This window comes from Hemitrygon akajei, unplaced genomic scaffold (genome assembly GCF_048418815.1).
Source record: "Hemitrygon akajei unplaced genomic scaffold, sHemAka1.3 Scf000061, whole genome shotgun sequence".
NCBI lineage: Eukaryota > Metazoa > Chordata > Chondrichthyes > Myliobatiformes > Dasyatidae > Hemitrygon > Hemitrygon akajei.
The window spans coordinates 4832047-4847364 of NW_027331947.1; the positions used below are offsets into that span (position 1 = coordinate 4832047).

The following is a 15318-nucleotide window of genomic DNA, read 5'->3' on the forward strand; positions in this document are numbered from 1 at the left end:
CCTGAACATTTTCTACATTTCTTCGGTATGTTTCCCTGAGAACATCAGTTTCCAATTTATGTTTACAAGTTCCAGCCTGATAGCCTCATAGTTCCCCTTACTCTAATTAAAGGTTTCCCTAGCTTGCCTGTTCCTATCCCTCTCTAATGCTTTGGTAAAAGAGATAGAATTGTGATCACTATCTCCAAAATGCTCTCCCACTGAGAGACCTGACAGCTGACCAGGTTCATTTCCCAATACCAGATCAAGTACAGCCTCCCCTCCTGTAGGCTTATCTACATAATGTGTCAATAAACCTTCCTGAACACACCTAACAAATTCCACCCCATCCAAACCCCTCACTCGAAAGTTGTCAATCAATATTTGGGAAGTTAAAATCTCACACCTCAACAACCCTGTTATTGTTACTCCTTTCCAGAACCTGTCTCCCTATCTGCTCCTCGATGTCCCTGTTACTGTTGGGTGGTCTATACAAAACACCCAGTAGAGTTATTGACCCCTTCCTGTTCCTAACTTCCACCCACAGAGACGCCGTAGACAAACCCTCCATGACATCCTCCTTTTCTGCAGCCGTGACACTATCTCTGATCAACAGTACCAGGTCCCCACCTCTTTTGCCTCCCTCCCTGTCCTTTCTGAAACAATTAAATCCTGACACTTGAAGTAGCCATTCTTGCCCCTGAGCGATCCAAGACTCTGTAATGGCCACAAAATCACAGCTCCAAGAGCTGATCCACGCTCTAAGCTCATCCGTTTTATTCATCATACTCCTTGCATTAAAATAGACACATCTCAAACCATCGGACTGAGTGCCTCCCTTCTCTATCACCTGCGTATCCTCCCTTTCACACTGTCTCCAAATTCTCTCTATTTGTGAGCCAACCTTCCTCTCCTCCATCACATCAATTTGGTTCCCTCCCCCCAGCAGTTCTAGTTTAAACTCTCCCCAGTAGCCTTTGCAAACCTGCCTGCCAGGATATTGGTCCCCCTGGGATTCAAGTGCAACCCGTCATTTTTGTACAGGTCACACCTGCTCCAAAAGAGGTCCCAATGATCCAGAAATCTGAATCCCTGCATCCTGCTCCAATCCCTCAGCCACGCGTTTATCCTTCACCTCATCCTAATCTTATTCTCACTGTCACGTGGCACAGTCAGTAATTCCGAGATCACTACCTTTGAGGTCCTGCTTCTCAACTTCCTTCCTAACACCCTGTAGTCTGTTTTCAGGACCTCTTCCCTTTTCCTACCTATGTCACTGTTACCAATCTGTACCACGACCTCTGGCTGTTCTCCCTCCCACTGCACGATATCTTGGACGTGATCAGAAACATCCAGGACCCTGGCACCTGGGAGGCAAACAACCATCCGAGTTTCTTTCCTGCCTCCACAGAATCGTCTGTCTGACCCCCTAACTATAGAGTCCCCTATCTCTGCTGCCATCCTCTTCCTTTCCCTACCCTTCTGAGCCACAGGGCCAGACTCTGTACCAGAGGCACTGACACTGATGCTCCCCCTCCAGCAGTACTTGATCAGGAGTACTTATTGTCAAGGGGTACAGCCACTGGGGTATTCACTAGTAACTGCTTCTTGCCCTTCCCTCTCCTGACCGTGACCCACTTCCTCAGTCTCCCGTGGCCCCGGTGTGACCACCTGCCTGTGACTCCTCTCGATCACCTCCTCGCTCTCTCTGACCAGACGAAGGTCATCGAGCTGCATCTCCAGTTCCCTAACTCGGTCCCTAAGGAGCTACAGCTCGACACACCGGGTGCAGATGTTGCCGTCCAGGAGGCTGGGAGTCTCCAGGATCTCCCACATCTGACACCGAGCACAGAAAACCAGCCTCAAACACATACTCTCTGTCTGTATTGTAAACAGATAACCTACCTCGCCTCGATCCTTTATCGCCAAAGCCCCGTTGAGCCAAAGCATTCCTACTCCGTCTCCCGCTCCTCTGACGCTCGCTCTGTAAATCTGTCTTCCTTTTAAACTCTTCTCACTGTTGTCACTGGCCGACTTGCGCAGTCGTGCTGAAGAAAAAAATCAGTAATTGTGTTACTGATAAACACTGGGGCTTTGTACCGTCTCCTGTCTCTCTGTGTCCTTCACCCTCACTCTCTCTCATCTCCAGGCTGAATTATGTCGGTCTCACAGATTCTGGTGCCGAGGATCTCGCCTCCGCTCTCAGTACAAACCCATCACTGACGGAGCTGAACCTGAGTGATAATAAACTGGGAGATTCAGGAGTGAAACTGGTGTCTGCGGCTCTGAGGAACCCGGAGTGTAAAATACAGAAACTGGTGTAAGTACCAGACTGTGGGAGATTGTGCTTACAGTCACTGGGTGTCAGACACTGAACATTAATGTGATCAGTAATTGTGTTACTGATAAACACTGGGGATTTGTACCATCTCCTGTCTCTCTGTGTCCTTCACCCTCACTCTCTCTCATCTCCAGGCTGTGTTGTGTCGGTCTCACACATTCTGGTGCCGAGGATCTCGCCTCCGCTCTCAGTACAAACCCATCACTGACGGAGCTGAACCTGAGTGATAATAAACTGGGAGATTCAGGAGTGAAACTGGTGTCTGTTGCTCTGAGGAACCCGGAGTGCAAAATACAGAAACTGCGGTAAGTACCAGACTGTGGGAGATTGTGTTTACAGTCACTGGGTGTCTGACACTGAACATTAATGTGATCAGTAATTGTGTTACTGATAAACACTGGGGATTTGTACCGTCTCCTGTCTCTCTGTGTCCTTCACCCTCACTCTGTCTCATCTCCAGGTTGTGGGGTGTCGGTCTCACAGATTCTGGTGCCGAGGATCTCGTCTCCGCTCCCAGTACAAACCCATCACTGACGGAGCTGGACCTGGGATCAAACTCTCTGACAGACCGATCTGTCCCCGCTCTCCGCCGCCTCATACTGACCCTCCCGAGACTGAAGTGGATCTGGTGAGTGTTTGTGTTAATGGTGAATGTGATAAAATATCAGCGGATCCGCGGGTTTTCTGATGATATTTGTCTGTGAGTGTTGTTGAAACATTAACCCCGGTCCCCTGTTACTGACACTGTTGTGTAATCTGTTTATTTCATCTTTATTCTCCCATCTGTTTCAGGCTGGGGGGTAATGATTTCAGTGAGACCGGGGGGAAGCAACTGAGATCTCTGCAGGAACCCAGACCCGGACTGAGAGTGATCCTGTGAACATCTGAATGTGTGAACATCCCCGCCCGCGGGGTGGGGACATTTGGCCGTCTCCCCGCCCTCCCCTTTAACTCCCGCCCTTACCTTTAATGGCCGCGCGCCGGGGGTGATTCCCATCGGTTTTAACGGAACCGGCTCGGGTCTCGCGCTGTGCGTCACTCAGAGCGGTCCCGCAGTGACGTGTTTCCGCCTGTTGTCCGGCGGCGCAGCTTCCGCCGGATGTGCGTGTTGAGACTCCCAACGTGACACCCCGGGAATTACCCGGACAGGAAGAGCCCGGGGGTCCGGGGCTCAGTCTGAGACACCGGTGTCCCGGGGTGGGGGGGATGATCCCGGGAGAGAATCCTTTTGCTCCCTTTGCCGAGGACGGTGCATTCGGCAGTCTGGCCGATATGATGATGTTAAATTGACAAATCCCTCGGCAGTGACCCTGGATCTGCAGCGATCCCGGACACGGCCCTGAAGTGTGATTTTATAATCATCGGTTCCCCGATGCAGAGTGACGGTGAGAAACGGGACTGATTATTCAACCGGTCACTCGTTGTCGCCGGTCAGTTAATTGTGTGTGACTGTGAGTGAGTCGGGAGCAGCTTATTTATTCCTGCACGTCAGCAGCTCACACGTTGTTTAATTTACATTTGTCATGATGAAATCAATAAACCGCTGTAACTTCCTGTCCTGGTGCCGGACTCGAGTTTTATTTGAGGTTTCTGCTGCCCCCCGCACCCTGTGCACTGCAACAGTGGGTCGGAGCTCCTCACACTGACACAGTAGCGTCTCAGCTCCAGGCTGAGGGAGGTCGGACTGGCAGAGTCTGGGTGCCCAGGATCTCATCTCCACCGAACTCCCATTCTGGCTATCTGTCCCCCTCCTGCCCCCCGATTGAAAATGGTGACCAGGGAGGGAACGACAGAAGGATTTAGAATGATCACTGAGGAGGGAGTGAAAGGTTGACTGAAAATGGTCTCCGGAGAGAAAGTGATGGGCTGAGTGACAATGGGCGCCAGGGAGGGGGTGATGGGCATAATTAAGATGGCCGTGGTCACTTTGTTTCTCATGGCCGGCAGGGAGGGAGTGATACACGGACAAGAGAGTGGGAGTGACAGGCAGAGTTAAAATGACCGACAGGGTGGGGATGACGCACGGATTGAAAATTATCACGGGGGGGGGGGGGGGTGTTACCTGCTGATTAAAATAGGATTCTGCATTAAAGCCAGGGGCAGAGTGTTGCGCCGAGATAACATTGTCAGCAGGGAGGGGGTGACGCACGCAGTGAAAATGATCACCAGGGAGGGAGGGATGCACTGACAAATCCGAGGGAGTGGCGACCCGACCTGAAATAGTCCCTGATTCCTTTGTTACAATGGCCGGCAGGGAGAGAGTGATGGACAGAATTCAAATGGTCCACAGGGAGGGAGAGATGCACCGGGAAAAATGGCCGAAATGGAGAGAGTGGCACATTGAGAAGAGAGAGGGTGTAATGGGTCGATGTACAATGATCTAATGGAAGAGAGTGACGCTCTGACATAAAATAGCCGTTGTCGCTGTTTCGCTTAAAATGTCTGCCGGGGCAGTTTAGGGTTTGTGATACCTTGTTTAAAGTAAGCGCCGGGAAGGGAGGGGGTGAGACTCCGATTGAGACTCCATCGTTTATTCTGTTGAGACAAAGGGAGAGATGTATTGACTGAAGGAGACCCCGATCGGCCGGGTTGAAACGGGACCAAGGAGGGAGAGATGTGGTGACTGAAGGAGACCCCGTTCGGTCGGGTTGAAACGGGACCAAGGAGGGAGAGATGTGGTGACTGAAGGAGACTCCGTTCGGCCGGGTTGAAACGGGACCAAGGAGGGAGAGATGTGGTGACTGAAGGAGACCCCGTTCGGCCGGGTTGAAACGGGACCAAAGAGGGAGAGATGTGGTGACTGAAGGAGACCCGTTCGGCCGGGTTGAAACGGGACCAAGGAGGGAGAGATGTGGTGACTGAAGGAGACCCCGTTCGGCCGGGTTGAAACGGGACCAAGGAGGGAGAGATGTGGTGACTGAAGGAGACCCCGTTCGGCCGGGTTGAAACGGGACCAAGGAGGGAGCGACGCCTCGGTAAAAGTGAGCGGCAGAGAAGGAGTGAAGGACACGTTGACTTCAAATGGCCGACGCTTCACTGAAATGGCCGCTGGGGAGGGAGTGGCGGCTTTGGTAGAAGTGAGCACAAGAGAGGGAGGGACGCGTTGATTTAAAATGGGCGAATCCTTGGTTAATGTGGCCGCCAGGGATGGAGTGAGACACTGACTTACAATGGCCACTGTCACACACAGAATGTATGGCGAAGGAACATGCGGTGCCCATGGATACAATCCCGGGATCAAGTGTTATTGATTGTAATAACAGCATTTTAATTTGTGTTTTATATCGTCTACCATATTGCATATATGTTTTAATTCTAATGATTCTGTCATTGAATAAACTAATGTATATATCTCAGATATTCACACATACACATATACATATGGGGTGAGGGGTTTGGGAGGAAGAGGAGTGAAGGGACGAGGAGCGGACTGATGAGACGGTGAGCGTGGCGAAGTCACTGACTCAATAGGGGACAGAGAGGGGAGGGGCGGAAGTTCCTGTCACAAGCTGGTGGCCGACATGGAGAAGACAACGACAGGGTGAGGAGGAGTGAAACGACGGGAAGGGAGCGGGAGTGATGGGACGGGGAGGGAGGGGAAGTGATGCGACGTGGAGGGAGCGGGAGTGATGGGATGGGGAGGGAGAGGATGTAATGGGACGGGAGGGAGTGGTCTGATTGGACAGGTTGTGGAGGAACAGGATGGGGAGTGTGGGGGGAGTGACTTTTTCAATAGTGGAGGATGAATGGGTGGTGATATTTCCTTAGCAAATAAGACGAGCTGCAAGAAAGGGGGTATGCTTGGAGGAAAGGTGGAGCGGGGGCTTCGGGGTCGCGGTCAAGGCTGATGGGACGGAGAGTTGAGTGTCGCAACAGAGGGAGAGGGGAGCGACTCACTCAACGACGGTGGGACGGGAACGTGAGGGGGAGCGAAATTTCCCATCAGAAAATGTTCACCACCCAGGATGTGGTGGATGGCGGGAGAACGGGCAAGGGGCCAGAGAGGGGAAAGAGTGTCAGGAGTGACGGGGTGAGTATGGGAGTGACTCACTGGGTAACAGAGAGAGAGAGAGGAGGATGAGGAGAGGCGAAGATTGGCATCGCAAAATGGCAGCCAACCAGCATAAGATGCAGAGCATCGAGGTGGCGGGGAGAGGAAAGGGAGGGGGAGGAGGGAAGGGGTTTGCGAGTGAGGGGATAGGAAAGGGTTTGACAAGATGGTGAGTGTGAGGAAATGACACACATCTTCGTGGTGGGGGAGATGGGAGGGAGGATCTCACACTGTCACAGAATGGCTGCCGGCAGAATGTTAAATGGAGAATCGGGAGAGTGAGGAGGGACGGAAAGGAGAAGAGGGATGAGGAGATGAGATTGAATAAACAGGGAGGGAAGTGAGTGAAAGGTGAGGAAAAGGGTGTGCTCCATTCTATGATGCTGGGAGAGCGGTTGCCAATGGTAACCATCACAAAATGGCCGCCGACCAGGGTGAGATGGGCGGTGATAGAGGGGAGAGCGAGTGGACAGAGCGCGGAGTATTTCACGAGTGACGGGAGCCGAGGGTGGGAGAGGGCGGCTCGTAACAAGGGAGCTGGAACTGTGGCTTTCCCACGGGGAGGAATGTGACTGGCACCGTTACCCTCCTTCCCCCTCCGTCTCCAACATCCCGCCCTGATATTTCTTTCGGGCTGAGCGACCTGAGGCTCGGCCCGAATCCCGCAGGCTGCCCCGTAGAGTAGAGGGACGTGTCGTCACTGGGGCCCGTCAAAGACAGGAGTGGGCACCGGCTTGCCGGAGAAGACGGAGGCGAGGTCTGGCGGTGCGGGCTGGCTGGTGTGGACCACCACCATTTTCTGCGGGGGAGGGAGAGGGAGGGGTCAGATTGAGGAGGGGAGGGGGAGAAAGAGGTGAGGAGATGAGTCCCAACACCCACACGCTCAGCCTCTCTCTCCCTCAGTCACTTCCCTCCCTCCGGGTCCCGTCTTCTCTCTCCATCTCTTCTCCCAACCCTATCCTCCTCTCTCCACCCCTCTCCCCACCCTTTTATTCCTTTTCTGCCCCATCTCTCTGAACTGTCTCGTCCATCAGCAATAACAGGAACGATTCTCTAATTCCCTATAAAGTATGAAATTATAAGTATTATCTCGGATAAATTCCCCCGAGGAAAAGACAGTGATGTGCGAGTTTGCATTAGAACAATCGTTGTCAGACGAAAAATACAGATGTTGGCAATAAATTATTCCTTTTTAGGGTAGCAGGCAATCAGATGTGTGGTACGGCACAGACAGATATCAGATGAAATTCTTTACCGCTCGTGATTGGTGAATCATTGGAATCCGATAGCAGTGAATCTGAGGTTAACAGTATCTCAACCTTACCCTTGGTGGGTAGTGGAGGGCGATTAAGTTGAGGGTGCCCGATTGTGAATCATAATGTTTATGTCATTCCGTTCTCTTTCTCCAGTGAATTTAGCGGCGATTGTGATCCTGTCCCGGGGAAAGTGCGGCCTCTCCTTCTGCACCACGCGGTACCTGGTGACCATGGCAGCGGCGGATCAACTGGTCATTATTACTGAGGCAACACGAGTGAATCTGCAGATGCTGGATATAAATAAAAACACAAAATGCTGCCAGAACTCAGCAGGCCAGACAGCATCTATGGGAGGAAGCATCCTGATGAAGGGTTTCGGCCCGAACCGTCGTCACATCCTCCTCCATAGATGCTGTCTGGCCTGCTGAGTTCTGCCAGCATTTTGTGTTTTTAATTATCACTGAGGTCGTTTTGTATCAACTCAATTATCATTATTTTCCCGTTTGTTTCCTGAACGTCCCCTCTGTGTGCACTGTTCTCCGTGTCCTGTCCCGCATTGCCGTGAACTGTTCCGTCTGGTTCACCGTCACTTTCACCTTCGATCGGTTTGTTGTCATTTGCTGTCAGAAACTGAAAACAAAGTACTGCACGGGGAGAACGGCGGCCGTGGTTCTAGCGCCATCTAGCGGTCTGTTCCGTCTGAAAAACGGCCCACTCCACTTCACTTACAGAGATCATTAACAATGTACCATGGTTCTGTTATCCGAAGCCAAGTTACTTCACTGAACCGGCGTTGGTGGCGTATGACAGGTTTGACATCGTGTTGACTCCTTTCCTTCATTCGGCGTAATTCTGCTGCTCAGCGCTCCGACAGACAGTCACATTTTAGTGGCCAGTCGGGTCCGTAGAGGGGCTGAGGGGTCACAGCAAGGGGGGAAACAGCAGTGACCCGGAGATGGAGAGCCGGAAGAGTGTCTGTGGTTTTGCTCTTCACCCTCTCCGGCAGCTTCATCCTCCTGTGGATGACGAATGTTGCAGAATTTATCTACTGTCACATCACCGGGATAGGAACACAGGGGAATGACTCGGAAATTATTTCATCCTGTGCCGGGTATTTGCTGAGGAATTTCACTCAGTCCAGATTCCGAGAGCAGGTGAAAAGCGCGGTGAAATATCCGTTAATTTCAGTACTCCGGTTCATTAACAGAGCAACCCCCTAACGAAGCACAAACCTGCTCACAGTCAGACCCGCTGTTCCCGACTTCTACCCTCTCTTCCCTGAGGAGGCGCCGCTGGCTGAATATTGACAGACTGTACAGCTACGGTGTCCATACAGTCAGCGTTGTCACTCTCCTTCGATCGCACGTCTGGGAACGTGACGCTGTATATCCATCTCCCATCGGTGACGGAATTCTCATTCCCCAGGTCAATGTGTCGGTTGAATGACATCATCCTGCAATCTGCGGGAACAGTGACCCTCCCCCCATACTGCCCTCTGTCGGAGACCCCGTCCTCCCAGTGACGATGGGGTGGTTACACTTTCTCCTCAGTACCCAGATACAGTTACTCTGCGCCCACAATTGAAAACAATAGAATCAGAATCAGAATCAGGTTTATTATCACCGGCATGTGACGTGAAATTTATTAGCTTAGCAGAAGCAGTTGAATACAATAACATAATTTAGCAGAGAGAGAAAAGATAATAATAATAATGCATGAAAAAGCAGAGTAAATAAACAAGTATATCAATTACATATAGAATAGATTTTTAAGTATGCAGAAGCAGAAATACTGTATATTAAAAAAGCGAGGTCGTGTCCAAAGCTTCGATGTCCATTTAGGAATCAGGTAGCAGAGGGGTAGATTGCTGTTGCTGAATCTCTGAGTGTGTGCCTTCAGGCTTCTGTACCTCCTACCTGATGGTAGCAGTGAGAATAGGGCATTCCCTGGGTGCTGGAGGTCCTTAAAAATGGATTCTTCCATTCTGAGACACAGCTCCCTAAAGATATCCTGGTTATTTTGTAGGCTCGTGTCCAAGATGGAGCTGACTAGATTTACTACATTCTGCAGCTTCTTTCGGTCCTGTGCAGTAGCCACCCCCCTCCCCCATACCAGACAGTGATATAGCCTGTCAGAATGCACACCACGGTATCAGTATAGAAGTTTTTGAGTGTATTTATGGACGTGCCAAATCTCTTCAAACTCCTGAAAAAAATAAAGTATATTAGCAAGCAGTGTTACAAATTACAGCAATTCTCTGATGTCAAATATATCTGAAGGTGGCGCCCTCCATCCATTTTTCCGGTTAAGTATGGCCAAGCAACCCTTGTACCAGGTGGTTGGCCCTCATCTATTGTAGGGGTGACCATTGCCCGTCCATTGCATTAGCTCAGAACCTCCATTCATTGTTCCCGGTGGTAGTGAAGCCTCAGCCATTGACCCGTGTGGTGTTGAACCTCCATTCATTGTTCCAGGTGATAGTGAAGCCTCAGCCATTGACCCGAGTGGTGTTGAACCTCCATTCATTGTTCCCGGTGGTAGTGAAGCCTCAGTCATTGACCCGTGTGGTGTTGACCCTCCATTCATTGTTCCCGGTGGTAGTGAAGCCTCAGCCATTGACCCGTGTGGTGTTGAACATCCATTCATTGTTCCCGGTGGTAGTGAAGCCTCAGCCATTGACCCGTGTGGTGTTGAACCTCCATTCATTGTTCCCGGTGGTAGTGAAGCCTCAGCCATTGACCCGTGTGGTGTTGAACCTCCATTCATTGTTCCCGGTTTTAGTGAATCCTCAGACATTGACCCGTGTGGTGTTGAACCTCCATTCATTGTTCCCGGTGGTAGTGAAACCTCAGCCATTGACCCGTGTGGTGTTGAACCTCCATTCATTGCTCCCAGTGATAGTGAATCCTCAGCCATTGACCCGTGTGGTGTTGAACCTCCATTCATTGTTCCCGGTGGTAGTGAAGCCTCAGCCATTGACCCGTGTGGTGTTGAACATCCACTCATTGTTCCCGGTTTTAGTGAAGCCTCAGCCATTGACCCGTGTGGTGTTGACCCTCCATTCATTGTTCCCGGTGGTAGTGAAGCCTCAGTCATTGACCCGTGTGGTGTTGAACCTCCATTCATTGTTCCCGGTGGTAGTGAAACCTCAGCCATTGACCCGTGTGGTGTTGAAGCTCCATTCATTGTTCCCGGTGGTAGTGAAGCCTCAGTCATTGACCCGTGTGGTGTTGAACATCCACTCATTGTTCCCGGTTTTAGTGAAGCCTCAGCCATTGACCCGTGTGGTGTTGAACCTCCATTCATTGTTCCCGGTGGTAGTGAAGCCTCAGCCATTGACCCGTGTGGTGTTGAACCTCCATTCATTGTTCCCGGTGGTAGTGAAGCCTCAGCCATTGACCCGTGTGGTGTTGAACATCCACTCACTGTTCCCGGTTTTAGTGAAGCCTCAGCCATTGACCCGTGTGGTGTTGAACCTCCATTCATTGTTCCCGGTGGTAGTGAATCCTCAGCCATTGACCCGTGTGGTGTTGAACCTCCATTCATTTTTCCCGGTGATAGTGAAGCCTCAGTCATTGACCCGTGTGGTGTTGAAACTCCATTCATTGTTCCCGGTGGTAGTGAAGCCTCAGCCATTGACCCGTGTGGTGTTGACCCTCCATTCATTGTTCGCGGTGGTAGTGAAGCCTCAGCCATTGACCCGTGTGGTGTTGAACCTCCATTCATTGTTCCCGGTGGTAGTGAAGCCTCAGCCATTGACCCGTGTGGTGTTGAACCTCCATTCATTGTTCGCGGTGGTAGTGAAGCCTCAGCCATTGACCCGTGTGGTGTTGAACCTCCATTCATTGTTCCCGGTGGTAGTGAAGCCTCAGCCATTGACCCGTGTGGTGTTGAACCTCCATTCATTGTTCCCGAAGGTAGTGAAGCCTCAGCCATTGACCCGTGTGGTGTTGACCCTCCATTCAATGTTCCCAGTGGTAGTGAAGCCTCAGCCATTGACCCGTGTGGTGTTGAACCTCCATTCATTGTTCCCGGTGGTAGTGAAGCCTCAGCCATTGACCCGTGTGGTGTTGAACCTCCATTCATTTTTCCCGGTGTTAGTGAAGCCTCAGCCATTGACCCGTGTGGTGTTGAACCTCCATTCTTTGTTCCCGGTGGTAGTGAATCCTCAGCCATTGACCCGTGTGCTGTTGAACCTCCATTCATTGTTCCCGTGGTAGTGAAGCCTCAGCCATTGACCCGTGTGGTGTTGAACCTCCATTCATTGTTCCCGGTGGTAGTGAAGACTCAGACATTGACCCGGGTGGTGTTGAACCTCCATTCATTGTTCCCGGTGGTAGTGAATCCTCAGCCATTGACCCGTGTGGTGTTGAACCTCCCTTCATTGTTCCCGGTGGTAGTGAAGCCTCAGCCATTGACCCGTGTGGTGTTGAACCTCCATTCATTGTTCCCGGTGGTAGTGAAGCCTCAGACATTGACCCGGGTGGTGTTGACCCTCTATCCAATGTTCCTTGTGTAAGTGACCCGCAATCCATTGATCACGCCGGGCTGACCAACCGTCAACTGTACCCGCTGGGGAGGACCCAACGTCTTTGATCCCTGGGGAGGGGTGGAGTGACCGGACATCTATTGTTGCCGATGAAATTTACTCCTCCATCCATTGAACACGGTGGTGTAACGAGCCATCCTTGTCTCCCGGTTGTGTATCCCTAGCTCCATTGTTCTTGGAGGATTTGACCCGTCATCACTTGTTCCTGGTGGACGTAACTCTCCATTCACTCTTCGCTATGGATGACACGCTTGATATACTGTTACTGATTGAGACTTGTCTTTGTTCATTTCATCTGATATCATCTCATAACGCCTGTCGCCACTGAGACGATGCCCGCAGGATCGACCGTCACTAACACTGAGCCCAATATACATCACTTTTCCTGCCGTCTGACTCTGTTACTTTGGTCAAAAGAGCAGTTTACAGCCTTAAGATAAATTGTCAAACATACCAATAATGGTATTAATCCCACTAGGGTCACCACTGTTTCGTTGAAACGTCGCCCCGTCTGCTCAGACGCCTCCCATTTCCGCAGGTTCCAGCGCTAGACTCTGACTGCTCAGACAACGCAGATAATAAAACATACATCCAACCAAAAGGGGAAATCACAAATGAGCTATCAGTCGCTCGATATTACTGGTTTACTAGCTACTCTCTATATAGAAATGTGACATGATGCATCTCGCAACTGATCACAACTCAGAAAGGCATAAAGGATGCGGTAATCGTGCGAAAGGATGTAAAGAATAAACTGTAGTAGATTGCTTAATTCTAAATCATGTCCGGCGGAAAATCAGAAAACTTTCCTGTTGATATATTGACTCCCATAAAGCATTTGACTTGTCCTGCACTCATGGTGAATAGACGCTCTTAAAATATATAAACTGCACCCATTTCTTGTGAAATTTCTTCAACATGTGATGAGCATTAGAGTAGTGTAATTACTGTATCTAACAAACAAAATAGAACAACTACCGTTATCAAAATAAACCGAGGTGTTTTTCCCCCCGGGGCAAATGTGTAAATCCACTACGGATCTGTCAAATTATGCATCCGTAATCTAATTTACTGAATCGGACGAAAATGGACATCAATTCAGAAACAATGAAATCGATTATACTTTAACACCCCTTAAACATGTTTGATTTGAAATTATTTGCCCCTTCAGCAGTGAAGCGAAAAGAATTAATTAAAATAGCAGAACTATTTTCGAAAGTTATAAATATGAATTTTGGACTGGATGAGTGTCCAGCATTTAACATAAAGGAAGTTGCAACAGAGCTAATAGATATAAGACAGAGCAGCGGGATAAAATCAACCGATGGAAGAATATGACATGTAAGTATCTGGCATATCAACAATCAAATGAAAATAGATCATAGATTTATAAAGGAAAACCTTTTGAAAGAATTTACTTGAAGGCTTCAGAAAATCTGTTAAACGCAGCTCAACAGTAAACATACAACAAAGGCAATATACGTTCACTGCACCCATGTTAACGCATTCTTCTGTCATAATAACTTGATCTGCTACCGATCTGGAAATTAAAAAAAGTAAAGTTTCAAACGGCAAATTTTAGATGAAAATGTATATTCGAATTCGCTTAGATTAACAGTATCTATTATAGAAGGAGGACGAGGAATAACAGACATTAAACATTTACTGAAGACACATCTAGTCAGATAAAACTTCCGACAATATATTTTCATTAACGAAAACAGTATTCAGCATTCGACGCGAGCACAGGCAATTCTGATAAGAAGTTCAAACCACTGAACTGAAAGGAGAGCATAATTCAGAAGAAAAGAAGTAATTATGTCCATTGAAGAAAAAGTTATCTAATAGAAGAGCATGTCCCATGATGGAAGACTCCTATGATCTGAGCAGACTAGATTTGCACAGGGAACCGTTGGACGCCTAGCTAACAGTTGGAGACCTCCCAGAAACAAAGGGGCTCTTGTGGCAATGCAGGACCAAGTGGTTAACACACACACACACACACACACACACACACACACACACACACACACACACACACACACACACACACACACACACACACACACACACACACACACACACACACACACACACACACACACACACATCAAACATACGTATAAAAGACCAACACATTCAAGATGATAAACTAAAACATTCAGAGATAAAGAGAGAGAGCGAGAAAGAATGATTTAATGATAATATTCACTGTTATTCAAATTCAAAATAAACCGTGCGTCAGTCAAGGTTTTTCCGTTCGCGACTGCAAATCAGGTTGTCAACTTCCGAAAATTATAGTCTCTCTGGTAGGACGAGCTTGACTTGACCTTCAAGTCAAGTAACATGATAGCCTCATGATCTTGTGCAGCGCTTCCAATGTTGTGGGGTGCAGTGCGCTTGATGTTAATCTTTATCCAGTCTAGAATCATTCGCTTTTTACATCATTCTGCTGCATGTCAACGGCACCAATTTCGGGCTGAGAATTTGATCTGAGCTGATTGCCCTCTCACTGTACTCAGCCAGATCCCGTCAACCTTCACTTATGTTTTCTAGTCCATGCCCGCCTAGCAATATATCATCAATGGAGACAAAAATTGGGAGCCCAGGCAAGAGATTGCAATCTGCCGATTCACCGGGTAATGGATCACAAAATCCAGTCTGCCTTTAAAAATGCCCTTGATATGTTCTATGATGGGTAAACCCACTTCGTAACCATCTCAGAGCACATACATCTTAGGCCAGAAGACCATAAGACATAGGAGCAGAATTAGGCCATTTGTTCATCGACTCTTCTCTACCATTTAATGAAGACTGAGAACAAAGAAGTTCCAACACATTCTGAAATCAATTGGATCAAGGTCGCAATGTACAACACAGCAGCAGGTGGGAGACAGGCGGACAGACAGCTAGGCAACCATACAGACTGACGGATAGACATGTAGATACGCTGCCCACAGGAACTGTAACCGGCAAGGGCAGTGGACGTAAACAAAGAAAATTTCCTTGTTCTGCCATGTGGTCGCAGGAATGGAGGCTTCCATTTTGAGACTGTGCTTGCGGTCTCCATTTGATGAATTGGTTGCTGATCAGAGCAGCGCAACTAAACGTGGACATCATGCGGTTTTTAAATGTGTGCTGA

General features: G+C 49.3%; 1 protein-coding gene across 3 annotated transcripts in view; it reads left to right on the forward strand.

Annotated features, from left to right (window-relative positions):
- Positions 1-3874, forward strand: part of LOC140721783 (NACHT, LRR and PYD domains-containing protein 3-like) — a 71474-nt gene extending 67600 nt beyond the window's left edge. For all 3 annotated transcript variants that reach the window (XM_073036580.1, XM_073036581.1, XM_073036582.1), the window contains 4 exons: positions 2129-2299; positions 2455-2625; positions 2781-2948; positions 3113-3874. In XM_073036580.1, coding sequence (XP_072892681.1) covers positions 2129-2299; positions 2455-2625; positions 2781-2948; positions 3113-3200 — 598 coding nt within the window. In that variant the 3' untranslated portion in view covers positions 3201-3874. The remainder of the gene's footprint in view (positions 1-2128; positions 2300-2454; positions 2626-2780; positions 2949-3112) is intronic.
- Positions 3875-15318: the final 11444 nt, after the last annotated feature.